The 23,191-nt window shown below is 43.8% G+C and overlaps 1 protein-coding gene across 2 annotated transcripts in view; it reads left to right on the forward strand.

The window, feature by feature from the left end:
• Positions 1–22,504, forward strand: part of RAB14 (RAB14, member RAS oncogene family) — a 30,368-nt gene extending 7,864 nt beyond the window's left edge. For both annotated transcript variants that reach the window (XM_075905475.1, XM_075905474.1), the window contains 7 exons: positions 4,247–4,305; positions 10,646–10,699; positions 13,271–13,448; positions 15,265–15,331; positions 16,638–16,725; positions 17,078–17,108; positions 20,316–22,504. In XM_075905475.1, coding sequence (XP_075761590.1) covers positions 4,254–4,305; positions 10,646–10,699; positions 13,271–13,448; positions 15,265–15,331; positions 16,638–16,725; positions 17,078–17,108; positions 20,316–20,493 — 648 coding nt within the window. In that variant the 5' untranslated portion in view covers positions 4,247–4,253 and the 3' untranslated portion in view covers positions 20,494–22,504. The remainder of the gene's footprint in view (positions 1–4,246; positions 4,306–10,645; positions 10,700–13,270; positions 13,449–15,264; positions 15,332–16,637; positions 16,726–17,077; positions 17,109–20,315) is intronic.
• Positions 22,505–23,191: the final 687 nt, after the last annotated feature.

Genomic DNA, 23,191 nt, shown 5'->3' on the forward strand with positions numbered 1-23,191 from the left:
TGCTGCTGCCTCTGTATCAGAGGCAACAGTACGGGAGGGCAGGTGGCTCCAAGGGAGCTGTGCTCATGAGGAAGTGGCTTAAAAGCTGACTCCCCACTTACACTAGCTTCTGCCTTACCTCTGTGTTTCAGAGGCAGTGGGGGTGGGTGGGGGAGGGGATGGAGGGAGACTGCATGTAACCATGAGGGTTAATTGATGAGCCTAGGCTCATTGGTTAACCATGTACATGTTCACATTCCTAGCTGTGACTGCTAATGTCAAGCATGATGGCTCTTTATGCTTTGTTTATCTCCCTCCTGTTGTCTGCAGTAATTTAAGATTACAAGCTCTCTGGAACAGACTGATTTCTTGTTACAGGTGTGTACAGAGCTTAACAAGTTAATCTTCTTTCTCCTCTGTTTTATTGACACACTGTCTAACCGTGTGTGTATGTAGAAGCATGGACTGTAATTATGGAGTCCTGATGTGCTTATGGCCTATAGTTGCTGACCATGCAAATGCTGATTTGAAATCCTGTTCCTAACAAAATATAGATAGGGCCAGAATAACTTAAACCAACTATCTAAATTACAGGTCGGACCTCTCTGGTCTGGCGCACTTGGGACTTGACTGGTCCCAAATGAGGAAATTCGCTGGCCACGGGGAGGTCCCCTGCTACCAGCCCCCTAGCCTGACTTCCCTCCTTGCTGTCCGTCCTAGCTGTCCCCTCTACAGGGCAGCCCAGGCTGCTGTATCCCGAACCCTATTACTGAAGCTGCCACATTCTGGCCCTACTACTGAGGCTCAGTCCCAAGTCCCGTCTGGCTCCGAGCTGTCAGCCCTCCTGCCAGCCAGGATTCCCTGGTCCAGGAACATCAGAACCACAGATGTTGCCAGACAAGAGAGTCCTGGTTTTGGAAGGTCTAATCTGTATTTTGCTTTTTAAAATACCAAGTTTTAATTGGGTTGAGACTGTTACAACTCTGCTGCTTTTTCAATTATAGATCATTATGATTTGTACACACCCCATTAAAAAAATTAGAAAGTATTTTTTGTTTCTTATAATACTACTGCAGGCAAAAAAACAGAGTAATGAGTAAAGATCTTGATCCAGTAAACAGCATGTAAGCAGGTACATAACTCAACTTGAGTGGGAACTAATCTTATGTTTAGATTCACATACATAAGCGATTGCAGGGTCAAGGCGAAACATTTAGCTTTAAAAAGGGAAACTATGTAAAAATGAGGACGTTTTGTTATAGGGAAAGTAAAAGAGCTATTGGAAAGAATAAATGCCTGCAAATAGCATGAGGATGACTTAAAAACTAGGGATGTCAATGTGTAGTTGAGTACATGATTAACTGACAGGCCTAGGCTTATTCATTAATCTTGGTGATTACTCGCTCCCCACCCCCACTGCCTCAGTATCAGAGGCAGCAAGGGGCTGAGGAGTAGGAGCCGGTGCTGTGAGGATCTGGGTTTTAAGCCAGCTCTCCATGAGCACTGGATCCGTGGAGCCACCTGCTTTTCTTCCATTCCCCCCCCCCCCACCCTGCCACTACTGCCTCTGATAGAGGCAACAGCGCGGAGTGTGAGGGTGGCGTGGCAGGCCAGAGCCAGTACGCGACAAGCCAGCTCCCTATGCATATCTACTCTCACAAGCTACTTGCCCTCCTCACGCTGGTGCTTCTGGATCAGAGGCAGCAGCACAGGAGGGGGACACAGGCAGGAACCTCTGTGTGGGGAACCATCTTTTAAGCCAGCTCTTCATACGTGCTGGCTCTGTGGAGTTTCCTCTATCAGAGGCTGCAGCAGCAGGGGGAGGGCGAGGAGGCTGCCATAGAGCAGCCTCTGCCTGTGTGAAGTTTGGAACTCCTCCCCCTCCCCCCCAATGTGTGTGGTGGGGAGCTTGGGGCCCTGGTGTACAGGGGCTGCTGCCACCCCACACTCCAGCATGGGGTGATGGGCTTTCTCAGGAGTGGGGCTGGGGTGCACTGGCTGCAGGCCCTGTCCCAAGGAATGATCGAATAGTCATGTAACAGACAGTATTTTGTGCAGTTACACAACTATTTTATTAATCGTTATCCAACATCCCTATTTGAAACACTGACAGGCTTGGACTAAATGGATACCCTAAAACAGAAAGGATAGTAAGAAGACTGTTACCATCACTAAATGATAGACTAATGGAGGCCATTACAGGCAAAAAGGCATCCTTTTAAAATTGGGTCAGATCTAGGGATGTTAAACTTTGATTAATCAGCTAATCAATTAGTCAATGGAATTGACTAATCAATTAGTTGATAAAGGGGGCGTTCGCTGTCCCACTGCCTCTCTCCCTTTGAAATATACAAGAGCTGCAGCTGGTTCCTGTATATTTCAAAGGGGAGAGAGGCAGCAGAAAGTGCCAGTGGGGAGCAAAACAGTCCCTGTTGGCATGGGTTCCCTCTGTGCCTCTTCCTTTGAAATGTATAAGAGCCGCAAGTGGCTTTTGTACGTTCCAAAGGGAGAGGAGTAGGACTGGTCTCAGTCCTTGCTCATGTCATTTCCCTGCTGCCTCCCGCGGAGACAGTGCTGGGGAGATCTGGTTTGTGCGCCGTGGCTCCTCCTCCCCCCCCCCCCAGTTGCTGCCTCTCTCGGATAGTTGGGTAGTCAACTAGTTAACTGATCGCAGACATCTGTAGTCAGATCCTATTGAGATTAATTGAAAGGTGCACAAGAAATTGGGATGCAATTTGCTGTTTTTATATAAGGTTAAGAGTGCAATTGAACCCCTGTGTGTTGGCTGACTCAGGCTGCAGGGCTGTAGATTTTTTTTTTTTTTTGTGCTTGGGCTGGGAGCCGGGCTCCAGTGTGAGCTGTGAACCTGAGTTAGCTGATGTGGGCCAGCTCTTGGTGTTTACATTCTAAGCAGCCTGCCATTTTATGTCTACAGTCCAAACAGGCAGTGGGGCCAGTAGATGACCAAGGTGTTAAGAGTATTCAAAGAGGACAAGGCTTTTGTAGAGATGCTAACTGAGTTCTTTACGTTGATGTTCATTGCAGCAGGTGTAGGGGAGATATCTGTATTAGCAGGGCTCACCGAACTGCGGTGAGCCCCGCTTGCCAGCCGCGCTGTCCAGCAATTGCCCAAACCCGGCTCTTGTGAGTTACAAATCTACTCGCCATGGGCAAGTAGATTGTATTATTTGTTGAGCCCTGCGTATTTGAGCTAGCCTTTTGGGCAACATATCTGAAGTACTGTCCCATCTTGATGTATCAAGAGGTGATTCTGGCTATTCTAGGCCAGGGAGCCTAACTTCAGGACTGTGCAAATTAGTAAAGTACAGAATTATCGTAATATTCAGTCACGTCAATAAACACTTTAGAATTATTTGAGGGTGTCGACAAGCATGAGGATAAAGGTGATCCAATTGGTACAGTGTACTTGGTTTTTCAGAAAATCTCTTATGGTTCCTTATCAAAGGCTCCTCTGCAAAGTAAACAATCATAGGATATCAGGACAGTTCCCTTTGTAGATCAGTAAGTTCTTAAAGAAAGGAAACAAAGGGTTGGCTCCCACCTCACTCCATCTTTCCCCCTCCCCCTGTCTCCGAAGAAGCAGCGGGGGGGCGGGGGAGAGGAGACGGGTGGCTTGGGGGGGGAAGCCAATATATGTGGGGAGCTTGAAAGCCACTTATGTGTACTGGCTCCTCCTCCTCCCCCGCCTTGGGTGGGGGGGAAGAGGTTCTCAGCAGAAGCTGGCACATGTGGAGGGCTGGCTTAAAAGCTGGTTTCCCGTGCATGCTAACTCTCACCTCCTCCCGTATGTTGCTGCCTCTGATACAGAGGCTGGGGGAAGTGCATGTAGTTGATAAACCCAGGATTAACTGATAACCCTATCAGTTCATTGTGGTCAACTATATGTTGACATCCATAGTCCTGATTCTATTCTACATACACTCCCACTAGTGCCAGAAAGTGCTTGAGTCTCTGTGGAGTAGCTGAACTAGTACTTGCACTGGTGAAAATTTGTTTGCAGTCTCTGGTGCTGACAATGCTTCATAATCCTGACGTGAAAGAGCCTGTTACTTAGAATGTAAGACATACAGTATCTGCATTTAACCCGTTGGCTGAATGGAAATGGAGTAGAATTCTGAAACTGGAATAAAAGAGTAGATCAAGGTGTATGTGTGGTGGTGGGGGAGGGGAAGAACATCCATTAATTTATACTCCATTTTAAATGGTTAATCTGTATCACTGACTTATTTTATTTCTTATTTTATAGTGCCACAATGGCAACTGCACCTTACAACTATTCTTACATCTTTAAGTACATCATTATTGGTGAGTATGAACTTGAAAAATGTTTTTACTTAAAAAATAGTGTTAGGATACTTGTGTGTGTACATGGATGCTTGCCTACAGACATTCTAAAATGTATCTGCACTCTGAGTTCCTACTGGAAGGATAACTTCCTGTTAAGTGTGCATCTAGAGCAGCGGTTCTCAAACTTTTTGGGCTCCAGAGCCCTTTACATGTGTGTTTAAAAAAAATATATATATATTATGCGGAGCCCCAGCGGTCCACTGATTGTATGTGTTGTACCTATCAATGTTTCCAGTTTGTCAACCTTGCGGAGGAGCCCCTGGAGATGTCTTGAGGAGCCCTGGGGCTCCACAGAGCACAGTTTGAGAGAGACTGATCTAGACCAATGTTCTTCATTATGTACATTTCACATTGCAGCTCCTATTCTTTCTATTCTTTTTTTCTCTAGCCCCACAAAACTTCATCTATGGAATATTGTGTTAAAGTTAGTGGTAAATATGCACAATTTACTGAAATCACCTACCTTTGCTTTCTGTGCACTACTTACCAGATGTAGTTCTAATTGCATTTACTTGTGTTCTCCCAAAATCTTATTTCTAAAGCCACAATACTTAGCTCTGTGTCTATCTGGTTTTCTAATGCTTGTTAAGTTATGCTGCAAAACCCGTGGAGTTAACTTTTTATGAGATGGAGTGGGGAATGTGGGAAGCATGTATATTCACTTCTACAGGAAACATTCAGACAATCCACTGCTTGCTTTGCTTTCAAATTATGATAATACTATTACAATACCGATATAATAGTAGTAATCTGCTTAATTTTTGTAGCTGGATCTCTTGCTACTATTAGCTGATATGCACAGTGGTTGCTTTAAGGCCAGAAAAGAGAGGAGTCCAAACAAAGCTGTCTAAACAAAAGTATACTTGGAACTTGAGTGGTGGTGTTTCAGCAGAAATTGCTACATTCAGGACATGCTCTTGCAAGAGAAGAGAGATTTATGAGCAGGGATGGAGTGCAAGCTCAGCATTCATTCTTTTAGCGGGATGGGACTTTGTTCTGGTGTAACTTTGCACTACTAAAATATTAGTCACTAACCCTTTGCAATTGATAGTAAGTCCCCATTTTTGGCTATATACACTTTCAAGGGCTTAAGGAAGTCAAATTTTTTGCTCCACCCCATCCACCATGAATGGGTGACTGAAGAGTAGAATGATTTTAAATTACTGATTTTAATCATGAATTACATGTTTTTCTTTGTTTTAAATCGACTTTAATCTAGTTTTGTATCTACTGTGAGTTCTCCAAAAAAGAAGTTGGTTGACATAATATGGTGTTGCTCTTGCTGACCAGGAAGATAAACTATAATTGCTGTTTAAGTGTACAGATGTAACATACTGCTTCTCAGATCCTTAGCTTTTATGATATTAGAAACTTGAGTAGTGCAGCAATACTAGTAAGTTATTCTACTGAATAAAAACGCATGTGGTGAAAATTTAGAATTCAGTTAAACACAAATATTTTAAAACTTATTAAATTATCTTGCATGTGCTGCATACATAACCTTTTTCTTGTCAAATGTGTGGTATTTTAAAGCTGATTTTATTAAATAATGAATTGAAATTTCTAGTAACTGCCAGTTAAGATTTTATAACTAGTAAATCTTATCCTCATACCTCTTGCTCTTTCAACTCCCAGTTGGTTTCTCAACTTAGAACTGAATTAGGTGAATAGTCAGATATGAAGAAAACATGCTATATGCACCTGCAGAAGAGGATAATACGGTCAAAAGTTGGTTTAGCACTTCAGCAAATTCTGGTTCCATGTTCTTAGCCAGTGACTTCTATTATTTCAGTGGTTTGACTTTCTTTAGAGCTTTGGCAGCAATTGTGTACTGCTTTAACACTTTTTTATTTAAATTATTTTAATAGATCATAGTAAATTTAGGCTTTAATATAGGATGTCAAATTTTAAGTATTTTTTTAAATCTAAATTAAAATTGTCATCTTAAATACTCTTAGCTGTCCTGGGGGGTGGAGGTGGAAAGATGCTGAAAATCAGCTCCCCATAGCTGCTCTCATGTATATTGCAGAGCATGAACCTACAAACAGCCTAGAGTTTGGGAGGCACAAAGGTGTTTATCTTTAGATTAGGGATGGGAAAGTGGAACCATGTATATGGTTTCATACAGGCTCCAACTACACACTAGCCGCTGGGGAGCTGTTTGCTGCCTCTGTATCAGAGGTGGCACTATGGGGCAGCAGGTGGGAGCTGGTACGGAGCAGGCCTCCCCATATGTAATCGTAGACATTTTCAGCAGTTATAAGGTTACTTAATTGCATTTTAACTTCCTGGTCATCTTTACAATACTACCTATCACACTTCTGTGACTAATAATAAACATGAGGTGCTTAGTACTGTTGGGTTTCACTGAGTGGCCTAGTTCCAAGAGTTACACAGGCATGTGTGTGCAAAGGCATGGTTAAATAGAGTAATACTTTCTAAAACCTTCTAAAATATGCTGCTGCTCTTAAAATATCCACATGTTAAAACTGCAGCTTTGTATTTGGGGGAAAAAAATAGCTGTGAACATACAAATTACCATGGATGCAAATGTGCAGTTTAGTGGAAGGGAGAGGCTGCAGTGGCTTTAAGCCTCCTTCGTTTGCCCAAATCTACGGGTCTGGTGCATCCTTTGGTACAATTCACGCAGCTAGGAGGCTGGCTTACCATATATATCTCCTTTATGTTAAAACTTGTAATGTTCTGTGGAAGGCTGGTATGGCCATTGTCTATGCTGGGGAAATCCTCCTGTGTCTAAAATGGCTATTCTAGTACTTATGCTGCTGCAGTACCCTAAAAAGGCCACAGTTAGGATTTTTTGTGGGTGTGGTAGGAAGGAAGAAGAAATCCTTCAAGTTTGTCGGTGTCATTGAGCTTGGAACCTACAGCACCAAAACAGATTTCTGCTACATTTTATTTATTTTCATCTCTAAAAGATAATGGACAGACGAAGCTGCGTAGTCACTGGGACCAGCTGCTTGAGGACATATGATTGCATGCACTACTCCTGGGTTGATTTTTTTTTTTTGACTGCATAGTGTCCAAATTGAACTGCTGATAGTAAATTTGTATTGACCAAGAGATTTGTGGCATATTGAGGGTTATCTGTATTATTCATTCAAAATTTAATTAAAGCAAATTTGGGAGATAATCTAAATGAAATGGCCATGAGGCAGCCACATAACTAGTTGAAAGTCTAGGATTATTGGTTAATCTATTTGACTATTCGCATTTCCCCTTTTCTCCCCCCCCCCCCTGCTGCCCCTGTATCCGAGGCAGCAAGATTGGGGAATTGGGAGCTGGCGCTGCGGGGGAGCCAGTTTAGAAGACTGTTCCCCCCAGCACTGTCTCCGTGGTGCCGCCTCCTCCCACACTGCTGTCTCTGAGAGGCAGGAGAGCGGGGGGGAGGGCAGGGGACCCCATGGATATGTCCTTCCAGTTTGACGGCAAACCTTTGGTAAATAGATTGTTAGTTATCAGGTTGTCAGAGCTGTTTCCCACTCTGGCACTCTTAGTGCAGAAGATGGGGGGGGCCTGCAAAATGCTCAGAAAGGGGGGGAAACCCCTTTGCTTCTATAGGCACTGGATACAAAAAAATCCCCCCCATAATCACAATACACAGATTTGGGGGGTTGCTGCCATCAAGTGATTTTTATCTGTACAAAACCGGGGTGAACACTTGAACCCACCCCCAGAGGTACCTCAAGCTCCTTTGCCTTAAAAGAGCTTGAAAAAAGAAGAGGAAAAACAAGCTGCTGACATGCACACGCACCCCCCCTTTCAGGACACAATCAAATCTTAAAGTGATGTTTATTACAAAACAAAAGAAACTTGATAAAGCATAGATGTTACAGAGCAACTAAGGAAAACAAATTAAAACACAGAAGTCTCTGAGCACAGTGCTAATGGTAAATGGGGAGGGGAGGCATAGATTCACACAGAGCAGTTCAAACCAAACCACAAAATGAAGAATACCCTGAATGCGACTAGATCCACTTTTCCCTTTACTTCCACTCTTTCCTTGTTTCAGTTCACTTCCATGCTTCAGATTCCTTGGAGACATGGTTGTCCTGCCTGGGTTTAAATTATTCTGTCTGTCTTAACTCCTCCCCTCCTCCTCTCCCACACAAAGAAAGCAGGAAAGGCACCTTATACAATTCAAATTCCAGCCCACCATTTTGATTGCGTCTCCTGGCCCTCTGGCCAACACCCTTATTATCTACCTGAGTTTAACCCCTTAGTCACCGGGTGCTGATCAGCACGCCTCCTGTCCATTACACAGGTAATAGAACAGTCAACTAACCACATGAATTCTTAGTGGTTGGTTGACTACAGGCAGTCCCCGGGTTACGTACAAGATAGGGACTGTAGGTTTGTTCTTAAGTTGAATCTGTATGTAAGTTGGAACTGGCGTCCAGATTCAGCCGCTGCTGAAACTGATCAGTTTCAACAGCGGCTGAATCTGGACGCCAGTTCTGACTTACATACAGATTCAACTTAAGAATCTCAGGCATCCCCAAGTCAGCTGCTGCTTGGGGCGGGACTCCGCTGCCGCTTTGCTCCCGGTGCCTCTGGTCTGCTGGGGACCGTCTCCAGCAGACCAGGGACACCGGGAGCAGCTCTTCTCGCCCCGGAGGTCAAGGTGGCGGGACCGCTGCATGCTGGGCGGTCCCGCTGCCTGCGAGCTCCCGGGGGGGGGGGGGGGGGGGAGAGCCCCGTTCGTAAGTGCGGATCCGACGTAACTCGGGGACTGCCTGTATTGTCCCCGGGGGTAGGGCTGGCAGCCGGTGCGGGCTGGCCCCACGCCTAGGGAGCCCCCTGCCATCTCATGCTGCTGCCTTTCTATCAGAGGCAGCAGTGCAGGGTGCTAGCCAGGAGTCGGTCGGTCCGCAAGGGGAGCTAGTTTAAACACAAGCTCCTTGTGCAGACCAGCAACAGCCCTGTCCACTGGGACCCCCCATGGACAGGGCCCACCTCAGGAAGAGGTCGCTTCATGGCAGTCTCCCCTGGCCCCCCGTGCTGCTGCCTTTGAACTTGATCATTTGTTCATAACTTGGATAATGAAGTAAAAGTATGCTTATAAAAATTGCAGACACCACCACACTGGGAGGGATTGCAAGCACCTGGGAGGACAGGATTAGAATTCAGAAAGATCTTGATGAACTGAAGAATTTGGTCTGCACTCAAGACGAAATTCAATAATGATAATTGCAAAGGGCTACACTTAGGAAGGAAAAAAAAATTAAATGCACAAAAACCATCAGTCTCCCCCTCTCCCCCCCCCCCCCCCCCCGTTGTAGACAGCAATACTGTAGAAGAGGATCTTCGAATTATAACACAATTAATATAAGTAAAGTAATACGTAGTTGGACAAAAAGGGCAAATCTCCATTCTGGAGTGTTAAGTGTTGTGACATGGAATGTCTCCTTTCTCTTTTATTCTGCGCTAGCGAGGCCTCAGATTGCATACTATGTCCAGTTTGGGGGTATTTCATTTTAAGAGTCTCCAGTTTGCTTACACCTATCTAGAAGAGAGCAATGAAAGTAAGCGGTTTGGAAAATATAGCCTACGAAGAGAACTTGAAAGAATTGGGCCATCTTTAGTCTAAAAGAGGGAAGATGAGGAGAGACTGAAGTCTTCAAATAATGGTCCTCTAACAACTTTTTTGTCCTACCCTCAGTAGGCTAGGGGAACAACAAATAATCCTCTCATTTGCAGCAAGTGAGACTTAAATTTTTCCTAATACCTAGTCTCACAGTTAGGTTGGATAAGTGCTGGAACAGTCATGACAGGGATCCCAAATCCTGCCATTAAAGGTATTTAAAAACAGGTTAGACAAATGCCTATCAGGGACAGCCTGGGTTTACTTAATCCTGCCACAGTGCCGGAGAATGGACTAGATGATCTCCTGAGGCTTCTTCTGCTCCATTGTCTTGTCAGTGTGAAGTTTTATTTCCAAATGGCAACAGAAATTTTAACTTCAGTATCGCTCCCGTTCAATGCTTAATGGGTCGGCTTTCTGTATCCTCTTACAAACCCCAATAGTGATATCACCTGAGGCTGTAATCTTGAATTCCTTTCCTTTTCTTTATTACTTGGATGCCTCTGCTGCCCTATGTCTGAACAAAGCCATAGCAAAAATTACTGTTCCTGAGTATACTGTGAAAATCACCTTGTGCATACAGGCATAGCTAAGCATGGTCCAGCAGGACACTTGTGTGGTCAGTATAATACCTTGTCAGATGTCTTTCAATTAAAGCCATTTTTCCCAGTGCAGTAATTGTGTTTTCTCTAACAGGGGACATGGGAGTAGGAAAGTCCTGCTTGCTTCACCAATTCACAGAAAAAAAATGTGAGTATCTTCTTCCAGAGACCTGTTTTCACGATGGTATGCTTCCACTCTTTCCTGCTTCCCTAGTTTTGAAAGCTACTTTCCAGCATGCGTGATGTTCCCGCTGGTGCATCACCCATTGCAAATACATAGACTAATCATAGTCAGAATGATGAAGGTAGAAGTACTTAAGTTATTTAGCATGGTCTTCTACCTGTCAGTCTCTGATCTGTCCATATGTCTGGAGAGTGACTTCTCCTCTCTAGTTAAAAAACCTTTTCCTGTGGATCACAGTGACCTCATACGTCACTCTGTGTCCCTCAGCCACACAGCCTCCTTCCTCGTGCTTGGGGGTGCTGCTGGGGGGGAGGGGGGGAGCCCCGAGGCTCCACGCTGGATGCAGCGAAGCACACGCTACTGTGGGGAGGTGAACTGTCAGGATGCTCCAGCTGTCTGGGGGGGGGGGGGAGGGTTGCTACAAAGTTTGTGTCTGAAATTAAGTTGGGCCATACAAGAGCTCCCCTGCCAGCCCAGCCACACCCACCCACCTAGACTCTTGGCTTTTGTCCTCATGTGCTGCTTGGAGTGCTGCTCCTTCCCCTGCTTCTCTTCGCTGGACCTGGTGGGGGGGGGTGCTTGGAGAGACAGGATAACTAGCAGCCCCCCCACGTGGGGTAGAGATCACGGGGCTAAAAGGGAAAGTTCTCTCCCAAGTGAGGAGTCTCCATGGCTCGAGGTGCCCCTACATTCAACGCCCCTAGAGGGGACCAGCCCCGTCTCCCAGAGCCACCTGCTGCAGGCCAGGGATGGAGACCCTCCCCCACAGCAGCTGTTGCCTCTCCCTTCCCTTTTGCCTGCCAAGGTGCAGCTGCCACCTGGCTCTAGCAGTCTACATGTGCTTTCCGGGAAACTGTCTCCTTCCTCTATTGAGGAGAGATTCGGGGGAGGCGGGGGGGAGGTTGGCGAGTGTAGCAAGCCGGGGGCACAGCCCCCTGGTGTCAACTAAAGGCTATCATTCCCAAAGTATACCTGTATAATGAGCATGATGCTGGGAAAGGTCTTGCTCCATGAAGGCTTCTGAAGTTACCAAACTTCAATCACAAGCCACACTTTAAAAATATTCCTACACTTTTATGCATTGGTGTTTGAGAGTAGAGCTTTTGTTGGAATGCAAAAGCTCACTTTGCAAGGACATTCAAACTGGGATATAACTACTAAAATTCAAAGCTAGCTTTTTATTGGTTTAAATAACTGGAGTTTACAGCTTGACTGTCACGAGTAACAGCTGTTCCATCTGCATCATGAACTGTTCTAGAACTGCAGTGTCCTTTTTCTCTTCCATGTGAAGATGGTGGTACAGAAGCATTGACTCAAGTGCTGCTTCCCAGTTCGGAAGCTTTGTTAGGTTTTATTCTTCAGAAGTGTTGGAAGTTTGTTGTGGCTCTTAGTATTTTTATCCTTTCCATGCAGATTACTTGTAGTGGATAATGTTTGTTTTCATGCTCTCTGGCTTGCAGTGTAGTTGCACCGTTTTAAAGTGTGCTTGTGTGGTGAGAACTAGGGATCGGAAAGTGACTTTCCAGTGTGACCAGGTTAATCAAAGATAGTACCAAGAAATTTCTAGCTTATGGCCGGAATTTTGAAGAGGCAAATATTTATAGCATTCTTAGGTAACCCCTCAAAAATTCTATTACTTGAAGCAATGGAACTTAAATTTGAGCACAAAGAGAGCATAAACTGATCCCTAAAGGGAATTAGGAGGATGACTTACCTGTTGACAGGTTATCCTAGAACTGTTTACTGAAATGTTTCTTAAAACCTTCCTCAAGCATCAGTTACAGGAAAGTCCCTGAACTACAGTAATAAACTGGATGGATCTCTGGTGTGATCCAGCATCCCCGCTGCTGGTCACATGTAGTGTGTTAAACTAGTGTTTTTTATGCTGTGGTCACGGGGCCACCAGGGTAAGCCACTGACTGGCCTGCACCACTTTCTTTATTTAACATGTCTGTAGCTATGGAACTTCACCGCTCCCCTTGGCTGGAAAAGGTGAACCGTAGCCCAGGTTAGCTGCAGGGCTCTATAGCTATGGACATGTTAAGTAAACAAAGAGGCGCAGGCCTGCCAGTGGCTTACCTTAGCATCCTCATGACCCAAGTTTGAAAAACGCTGTTAAACCATCTGTTGGCAATTTATAAAAATCTTCATTCAAGTCATGGATAGTCTTTAAGCCATCAAGTTAAATTTGTTTCCACGAGGCTGGGTTGTGCAGCAACCTAAACTAAATCATTTATTCAACTTGTATTGCCAAACACATCAATGATGCATGCATTTGCAACTTCCAGTAAGAGATTTATGAATTGACCATTCTTAAATGCTTGTCAGTGCATTTAGTTATTTCCTGACAACGATAGATTATCATTCAAGGCTGCTGAAATTAAAAACAATTTACAGTTAGAGAACAAGTCGATTTAATTGAGATTGTTTTGGTTTTTTTAATATATAAAAAGATGGTATACTAAAACCTTCCTCTGTGAGGGTGAGATGATGTCTAGTAGAAAGATGTGAACCTTTGATTTATCTTTGTGACAGTTATGGCTGACTGTCCCCACACAATTGGGGTCGAATTTGGTACAAGAATAATTGAAGTTAGTGGCCAAAAAATTAAACTGCAGATCTGGGACACAGCAGGACAAGAACGATTTAGGGCTGTAACACGAAGCTACTACAGAGGAGCAGCAGGAGCTCTCATGGTCTATGATATTACTAGGTAAGATACTGACTGATATTTTGTCAACTTGTAGTTTCAGCTAAAGCACATAGTATGACTCCAAAGTGTTTGCAAGCCTGTTTGAGACTCTGCTTTACAATGTCACTATGTTGTATATGACCTTTTTTGTCCCCCCTTAAGGGTTAGGGATGTCCTTGTATAGACGACTACACAATTAACTGATAATCCTGGCTTTATCAGTTAATCCTGTCATCTACGTGCATTTCCCCCTCCTTGCTGCTTCTGTATCAGAGGCAGCAACGGGTGGGGATGGGAGCTGGTGCCCATGAGGAACTGTCTCTTCCCATGAGCACCAGAGTCACCTGTCTCCCCCCTCTTCACCCCTCCCTGCCGCTCCCCGTGCTGCTGCCTCTGATAGGCAGCAGCACAGAGGGTGAGGGGGTAGGCTGGAACCAAATACATGCGGGAATCTGACTTTCAAGTCAACTCCATGGACCTGCCTTCCCCCCAGGAGCCAGTGCTAATTAGAAGCAGCAACGCAGGGGGTGGGATGTCAGGGGAGGCTGCCATGAAGCAGCCGCTGTCTGTGACTGGCCTGGGCTTTGCAGCAGCGCAGGGGTCCGAGCTCCCCACGGAGTGGCCTCTCTCTGTGTGGGGATCTCGGACCCCCACGGACAGGGGCTGCTGCCACTCTGCGCTGGTGTCTCTGTATCAGAGGCAGCAGTGTGGGGTGGCAGGCAGCTGGTCTGCGCAGGAAGCTCAAATTTTTTTTTTTTTTTAAAGATGTTCAAACAGACTCCCCTCACGGACTGGCTCCTGCCTGCTGCCTGCACTGCTGCCTCTGTTACAGAGGCAGCGCAGGGTAGCAGGGGACTCCTGGGAATGGGGTTGGAGCATACTGGCTGCTGGCCCTGCCCCCAGGGACTATGAAATAGTCATGTATGTAACACCCCTTGTAAGTGTAGTGTAACATGTTGGTAATAGGATTTAATTGTAACTTATTTTAAAATTAATACTAAATTTCTCATTTAAAAAACCAAAACTATATTTGGTATTTTTAAAAATTGTTTTGTTTATCCATCCTGATGGCAGTACCTTTCCCAGACCTGAAGAAGGGCTCTGTGTAGCTTGAAAGCTTGTGTCTCTCGCCAACAGAAGTTCGTCTAAGAAGAGATTTTTCTCACCCCTCTTGTCAGTCTAAATACCCTTCTTTTGAGCTATGAATCTGCTGAAGAATTTAGTCATATCATAGTAAATATTTTATCAGGTGTTTTAAAGGAATAGTTAATACAGAATGGTCAATGGGACTTGATGGTTTAGGGGGTGGAAAAAGCAACCTGAAGGCATCGCCTGCCTAAGTAAGGAACAAACTTCATGGGCATTGCACCATATAAATCCTCATATATTTGGGGCACAGTTAAAGGCCCATCCTTGCCCTTAAGTGTGGGGTTAGTGTTCAGTTTCTTTCTGCCACCTTATACTTTCTCTCCATCGTGTGCTGTATGTATCCTAATTTGCTAGAAATAAGACTTAATCTTATGCAGTGTTACCTAAGCAGTATTTTACAGTGCAGGGTCCTTTAAGAGTATTAGATAGGAAATCCTTTAATGAGTTTTATACAAAACTGTGTCTTAACACTGTGCCCTCATGGTAGGCAGTAATACTGTTTCTGTTAAGTACTTGTCCTTTTCTCTAGAGTTTATGCTGCTTCATGGGTTGGCTGAGTTGCTTAAGTTCTGTTCTGATATCACTCCATCGCTAGTGGTTAAAATAGATTTGTCCCAAAGTTTTGAAAAGTGTACTGTAGGTAGTACTACATACTAAAGTGAAATTCTCTTCACTTGGCTCTCCACAGAAGAAGCACGTATAACCATTTAAGCAGCTGGTTGACAGATGCAAGGAATCTCACCAATCCAAATACCGTAAGTTAGATTGCTCTTTGTTTTTTATAAAACTTCTTATCCCAAAGCAAGAAATCCAAGATGGAGACTGAAATGTATTTCCTTGATACATAGTGATATTCTTTACACTTACAGTGCGCTAGCCTTGATATATATATATATATATATATATATATATATATATATATATAGCATGCATGAGTTTTATTTCATTTTTTATTGCTAACTTTCAATGTTAATATTAACAAACACTTGAATTTCATCTTCCCCTTCTCACAACTTGCTAGTTTTAAATTGAAAGTTTAACTTGTCCTTTGTTTATTTTTTTCTTTTCAGAATTTGAACATAAATTTAAATCTTATCCAAAGAAACTACTTAATGTCTTTCTCCAAGGGTCCTCTCTGTCCCTCTTGGGAGGCCAAAAGGAGTTTCCTTTTTCTCTCCCTCTTAAAATGCTTTAAGATTTCATATTTGACTGACTGCACCAAATCAATCAGTTTATACTTTCAATCCTTTTTGGTATGTCTGGGTGGTTTTATTGGTTAGCCCTGGTGAACTCAACCTAGATTTTGGAAGTCAAGCCATGTTCTTTCACTTACTGCATTTCTGATTGTAGAACAATTCCTTCCCACCCTTGTGTTGCCTCTGATGTCTTTGGTGTGTGTTTTTTGAGGGGGGGATGTTAAAAATGTGGGTTCAAGTCCAATCGCACAGAGCTAGGACTGCTTTGAAGTAGTTGTATCTTAGAATAAAACTGCACGTTTCACAGGCTCTCAGGCCATGGGAACCCTATAGCGAGGAGAGGTTCAGTGTGGCATCTGGGGTTCTTTTTGCTCTAATCTTCGTGGTGAAGATGAAGCTTGCTAGAGTAAGGAATAGTGTGTGGATGACCTATCCCTTAACTTTTGGAAAGTATCTTTAAACTTTTCTATCAAATGAATGAGTCTGTAGTTGTTTGGGGAGGGAATGTTCATAATTTGGGGAAAGGGATAGCAATGCTGTGTGAGCTTGTAGAAGTCCTGCTGCAGATCCTCTAATCTTGGAGAGTTTATATCAATTTCCTTTTCCCTGCCTGGGAAGAAGGGGGAGAAGAGAGAAAGGAGAAGTTCACTTGCTACTGCTTAGTGGGTTATCTTAAATACCCTCTGAGTGCCATTTCTCTCCCATTTACCATGGGTTGGATGTGTATATGCAAGAGCTGTCATGGTTCTAATTTCATGTCTAGTTACTATTAAAAAAGTTTCTTCAACTTGATTTTGGAGTGGGGGTTGATTTTTGGAGCAATGGAACTGTTTTCCAGGCTAACACTTTTCCTGTTCTTAACCAGGTGATAATCCTCATAGGAAATAAAGCAGATCTGGAAGCACAGAGAGATGTTACATATGAAGAAGCCAAACAGTTTGCAGAAGAAAATGGTGTGTTTGCTTTTTTGTGTGTGTGCTGTTTATTTCAGTGGGGTTAAAGGTTTTTAAGTGAATCTTCCATGTTGGTAACTGGAAACTGTTCAAAGCACACTTTTAAAATAATTTAGCTGTATATAAAACTTTTGTGTCTAATAATCTGCTAACTTGGCTTATTTTAGTACTATAAATACAGTTTGCATATTGATGCCCTGCTTGGAAAAGAAAAACTTTACTTACTTTTGAAAGTATTCTTTAGCATGACAGCCAGTAGGCCCTAATGTGGTTATCTTACAATTCAAACTTCGGTGAATATGGTTCTGAAGTATTTCATATATCCTAACAGTTTCAATTTGTTTCTAAATAGGATTGCTGTTCCTTGAAGCAAGTGCAAAAACGTAAGTGATAGGCCTACTATTGAAACTAGAATATTTGAAGTCCAAAGCAATCACTTTGTTTAAGCAAAATGTCGCTAGGAAGTGTGGCCTTTAAGTTTAGTATTCATTTACGTAGAAGGGCTTAATCTGTGGTTTTGTGGGTGAAAGTGAACTTGATTTCTCAGACTGGATTGCAGTAAAAGTATTTTCAGGAGATGGAGGAAGAGAGCATGTCTAGCATTTTTTTGCCTTATCTCTCTCAACCTTTTACTTGCAACAGCCATCTTGTTACTCTGTTTTTGGGATAACATCTGAGCAAATGGCTGCAGAATTGTAACAGACTGATATGACTTTAAAAAAACCCTCCAATTGGAAACTGAAACTTACTAATTTCACTTAAGAACTCGGGCAACACTTCCTCCATCAGAGTTGCCCTGAGAAAACAGAGCACTTGATGGGTGCTCTAAGCTGCAAAACTGGTTAAATTATGCTGGTCTTGTAGATTGTTCAGCTTCCTCTTTTTAATGACCCTGCTGGTTTGGTGGTGGCTTGAGTTCAGCTTTGAAGTGTGAAACTTCTCTTGTGTGAAGCATTCAGAGCGCTTGGTTATAGCACCTGTGCAAGGCTGTGCAGCTGCATGAAGGTGTTGCTGGATAGGGGTATTGCACTATCAGAAGATGATGTAGCATGCTTTCTTTTGACCATCCAAAAAGAAGAGCGAGGTTCATTTCTTTGAGGACAGAACAAAGAAATGATCTTAAATTGCAGTGCCAGAAATTAAGGATAGACATTGGGAAAAACTACTACTTGAGCTCTGAAACCAATTATTTAGGGGGGTTGTGGAATCTCTGTTGGCGGCTTTTAAGAACATGTTAGTCAAGTATCTGTCAGTGATGGTCTAGATTAGTGGGTCTCAAACTGTATGTCACAACCCCATTTTAATGGGGCTGTCAGGGAATCCGGGAGAGGCCCCCTTCTCCCCTGCCTGCCTAGCACTGTTCTGTCTATCTGTGGTCATGTGCCTCCCCCCCTCCCCCATCCCCTGCTGTCCCGGTTGACGGGCCTAGCCCACAGCAGCTTGTCCCCAGCTCTGGGCTGTGCACACATGCCAGGAGCCCAGCACTGAGTGGCAAAGGAACCCTGGCGCTGAGCTGAGCATGGCACGTTCTGCCATGGCAGCTTCCCCAGATGATGCCACGGCGGGTTATTTTTGGACATGGTGTTTTCTCTTCTCCTTCTTTCCGTGTGCCCCGTTCTGGCTGGTTCCACCCCCAGCCTTCAGTGCTCAGCTGTCTTTCCTGCAAAATCAGCTCTGGAAACGGAGCTGGCTGGACCGCTGCTGCCAGCCAAGAGAGATCAAACCCACTGCAGTGCACAGGTCACCCAGCCCCCAGGAAGCCCAGGACACTAGCAAAAATACCACTCGCCATAGTGAGTCAGCACAAGAACCCAGGAGTTCTGTCCCCTAGGGCACCTGTCTTCCCACAGCCAGGAATAGAAGCAAGGAGAGCTGGTTCTCAGCCCCCCTGCTGCTGCCACCGCCAGACCACACTGCTTGTCCTGCTTCCCACTCCCGCCTCTAACCACTAAATCACATTCCCCACCAGGCTCCTGCTCAGAACCCAGGAGGCTTCACCACCCACTCTGTCCATTAGACGACACTCCTTTCCAATGTTCCCTCTGATCTTTTCCATCCATGTGGGGATTTTTCCCCTCCCATGTGCAGAATAAATTTCTAGGTGCACAGAGGCATGTGTGAATGTGCACCACGAGCAGAAATGCAGAACTGACCTGGGTGCTCTGTTATTCAGCTGGGAAGCATTGGAATCTCTCCTGAGTGGCCACACAAGCGCCTATGCCCCAGCACTTGGGGGTGGCAGGTTCCCCCTCCCAGTGTAACTTGTTATCAGAAGGGGGTTGTGGTGCTGTGAAGTTTTGAGAACCCCAGTCTAGATAATACTTAGTCTTGGCTCAGTGCAGGGAACTAGACTAGTTTGCAATTCTACGTTTCTGTGATTTTTATAGGAATCCTGAGATCCAGTTGACCTATATTTGTTCTCACAGCGCAGTAAGCAGATATGGCTTGGCAAGTGTACCAAGGCTCTTAGAAACTAGGCCTACACATAGCACCTTGCAGCACTAACAAGTATTTCACTTTTTAATTCAAAGACTTCACTAGTAGCACGTCACTTACAGATGCTGTGAAACTTCTCTAGCAGTTGCCAATGGAGCTGGTTGGAAAATAAAATGAAACAGAACTTTCATTGCAGTTTGCTCATTTGCCAGAATTGAAATGTTCTGTGGCTCCTGTCTGTTTTGATAGAATTGTGCTGGAAATTCTGTGTGCCAGGGAAGCTGGGTAGAACAGCTTTAGGTTTGCAGCGTGGCAACCTGGCTTACCAGGGCTCCCCACTTCAGTGCAGGAAAACTGGTGCCAGGCCCGCTGGCAGAACTGGGCAGAGAACAATAATTCTGTTTTTGTTAAGAATTTTGAAACTTTTTTCTTTCCAATTAGAATGAAACCAAATTCAGAAATCTCATAATCCTCCAAACCAGAACTACAGTTCTTTGCCCGTCTGCAGCTGCTGGTATTGCAGTGAGACCAGCTGTGATATCCTCTTACAAAGAGAAGTGCTATGCAACAAGAAACTGTAAAGGTGCTATGGTAGATGATGCAAACCCAAAAAGCAAGTAAATCCTAACTTAAAGACTTACAAGAAACTAATAGAACAGTTGATACAAGCTACCATCACAGATCTTCATTATTGTGCCTTTTATTATAACTGTCCTTTATATGTTCAAAATGTGCTTTATGTGAAAGTGCTTGGGGAGGGAGGTGGAGTAAGCGCATCTCTGCTGTGTAGCCTTTTTTAAAACTGTATTTTGAAGTCCAAGATTTGTAATGGCTAGTCTACATCAAGGATGAACTGACATTGGATTTTTTGCCCCCCAAAGCTGGAGACAGCCTGTGAAAAGTGTCCCTATTGCTTAGTAATTTTTAAAAGACTTCATTAGGCAGTTTACTTTTTCAAAGTCTTGAGGGAGTAGGTACAGCTGTGTGTCTTGTTAACAGTTTACAGATCATGTAATCAAAGCAAACTTACTACTATTAGAAAATTTCAGCTAGTGACTGAAAGAGGCAGATGGCAGGCCAAGCATGTTTAACCTCTTCAATCTAGAATGCAACATAGCACACAACTCGGATTAATTTCATTGCTTCCTTTTAAGAGGAGAGAATGTTGAAGATGCGTTCCTGGAGGCTGCCAAGAAAATCTACCAGAATATCCAAGATGGAAGCCTGGATCTGAATGCTGCAGAGTCAGGTGTACAACACAAACCTTCAGCTCCGCAGGGGGGGCGACTAACCAGTGAACCCCAGCCCCAGAGAGAAGGCTGTGGCTGCTAGTGACCTCTGTTCCATGGCTCCATTTTTGACCTTTCACCTCTGTTGGAAGCAGTACTTTTGACTGCTTTATTGTCTTCTGTACATCTTATTGGGTTTAATTAAACTCTGAGACAACAGTTTAACACAGTACTAAACTGCTAAACAACTTTAGATGTAATCAGGTTATCAAAGGCAAGTAGAGTAATAAACCTCTCCTGCATGGTAAATCTAGAAATTTTTTTTCCCCCAGTTGTCCTTGTGATAGTGTCATCAATACATGATTTAAACTGAGCACTGATGCTGGACTCATGATTTTACACTTTTGCAGGGCTTTTTCTTGTACGGTTTAATTTTACGGTTCTTCAGCCTTCCTTCCACATCTGTAACTGTTCTAAATCTGTCCATAGTAACTGATGTTAATTTGCTGTGAAATGACTTTTGATGGTAGACAAGGGGCTCTATAACAATGTGCTTTTGTTGGCGGAATTCCCTGTGGCAGGAGTGTATTTAGGGGATAGCTTGTTGCAGGAGCACACAACTTACTTCCGTCTTAGTCTAGCGCAGGGAAAATAGTCCACTCTTTCTTCTTGTGCTCGGTAGCTTTACATCATCTTTTGCCATTTTATTCTTTACATTTGTTAACAGAACGTAAATATGTATAAAATTTGAAGGAACTGAGCTAACAGTTAAATACATTCTGTGTATATGATTTTAATGAAGAAAATAAATTACTGGCATTAGAACAGTATATAAGAAAATATCAGTTTGTACAGTATGATCTATATGTGACCACATTGCCCCACTTAGTACAAAAATAGATGTAACTGCAGTTCACTAACATAAGCTTAACTCCTTGGTGTCAATGGTGGGCATTGTGCTGGGGGAACGCCACCCCAATGCAACAATATTAACACTAGTGGAATATCTGTCTTTGTTCCATCTTTGCACTGTGGTATATCGATGCCGTTTTATTAACCCTGTTCTTGTGCAATCGACAGTGTGCTAACCTGCTTTTCTCTTTTTTGTAAGCATTTTGCTTTATTGGGCTTAATTTCCTGCCTTGCACTGTATAGAATGGCTGGTTCTATTACACATTTTATGCTTTTATACCTTTTCTGGAGTGGTCAGATTCTGAACTGGACAGTCAGAACTCTCTAGGGATTTTTAACTACTCTTTTGCATTTTTATTTACACTACAGTGGAACTTTTCTTTAAAAAATAGGGTCCCTCTTACTAAAAGGACTTAAAATATTGCCTTCATGAAATTACATGTTGAAAATCAGAGTTCAGATCGTACCCAGGCATATGCAGACTTTGTTAAAGTACATGTGATATTGTCTGTTTGGTTAGACCAGCGTGTTTAAATATCTAGAGACAGTACCATGCTTCACACAAAATCAAATTTCTGAAACTTCAAATGTGATGCAAAATTGGCATGGGGGGAAGGGATAAGTGGCTGAGAGGGGTAGGTACAACTAAAGCATGTTCTAATATTCATTCAATATTTAGTGAAACTGCAGTGTTTAAAATACAAAATAGTCCTAAAATCCCTTTCTACAGACACTAAGAGAAACTATCCAATGTTCAGACCTGTAAGCAAACAGTGATATCAGAGTATTGTACAGTCAATGTTAATAAAAGCCAAAACTGGAATGTGCAGACAATAGGATTTGGAGAACTTGTGCACTGTCCCTTGTTTTTGTCTGGTTAGTCTTTTTTAAACCTAAGATTATTAAAGTAGATTGGTATAATGTTAAATTTACGGCTGATGAAATTTGCTAAAACCAAGTTGCACTGTATAGGGGTTGCCCAGGGACCATGACCTGCTGACGAAACAAATTTGGGTGACGTAAACAGCATTCTAATGAGTACCGCTTGTTGAGGTGTGATGCCCTTATTCCCAAAGTAAGTTACAGTAGGTCTCATTGTTTCTGTGACAGAAAGGATTTGTTTGGACTGCTGTACTCTTCATTTGGTGTAACAATGCTATTAATCTAAATATTTGTAAATAAAGTACCTGTATCTAGACAAATTATAGTGGATTGCCTTATTTGGAGCCTTCATCAGTTGGCTCAGTCATTCATTCTATAGGCATTTCAAATCTGATGGAAAATACTCTGTCTGTCTTGTTTCTGCAAGGCTTGGTTTAAGTGAGTGATACTTCACTGCATTTCTTACTATGACTGCTGAGGTTGTACGAGTGCAATCTGGCTTCGCACATGGAACTCAAAGATCTTGTTTTGTTCTGCTAGTGAAGGGGCCTCTCTGTAAGCTATTGGGCAGTGCTGGGGTACGCTACAAGGGATTGCTGGGCACCAGCTAATTTTGCAATTGATTGGAAGCGCTTCCAGGCCTTAAATCACTTGCAACATCAGGAGTCAAACTTCAGCCCACAGCCCAGTCCCAGCCAGAGCAATTGTGCAATATGGCACAAGACTTCTGGAAGTGGGGCTGTCGGTTACCTGCCCCCAAACTCTGTCCTTTCTCACCCTCTTCCCCCATGGCATGTGGCTTTAGGTATCATCTGGGAGGGAGGAGAGAGTGCAGCAGAGCAAGTGTGCCTGCCATGTACGTCGCTTCCTTGCATCTCCTACTACTGCAGGGAGTGTGTGGTGGGAACTGCTGCTGCCATGCAGTGCCAAGCCCTCACTCTGTGGTCTGCCAAACCTGTGTATAGGTTCTATATGGTGTGTCATGGGGAGGAGGGGAAGAGGGGGGT

Source organism: Pelodiscus sinensis, chromosome 22, assembly GCF_049634645.1.
Source record: "Pelodiscus sinensis isolate JC-2024 chromosome 22, ASM4963464v1, whole genome shotgun sequence".
Taxonomy (NCBI): Eukaryota; Metazoa; Chordata; order Testudines; family Trionychidae; genus Pelodiscus; species Pelodiscus sinensis.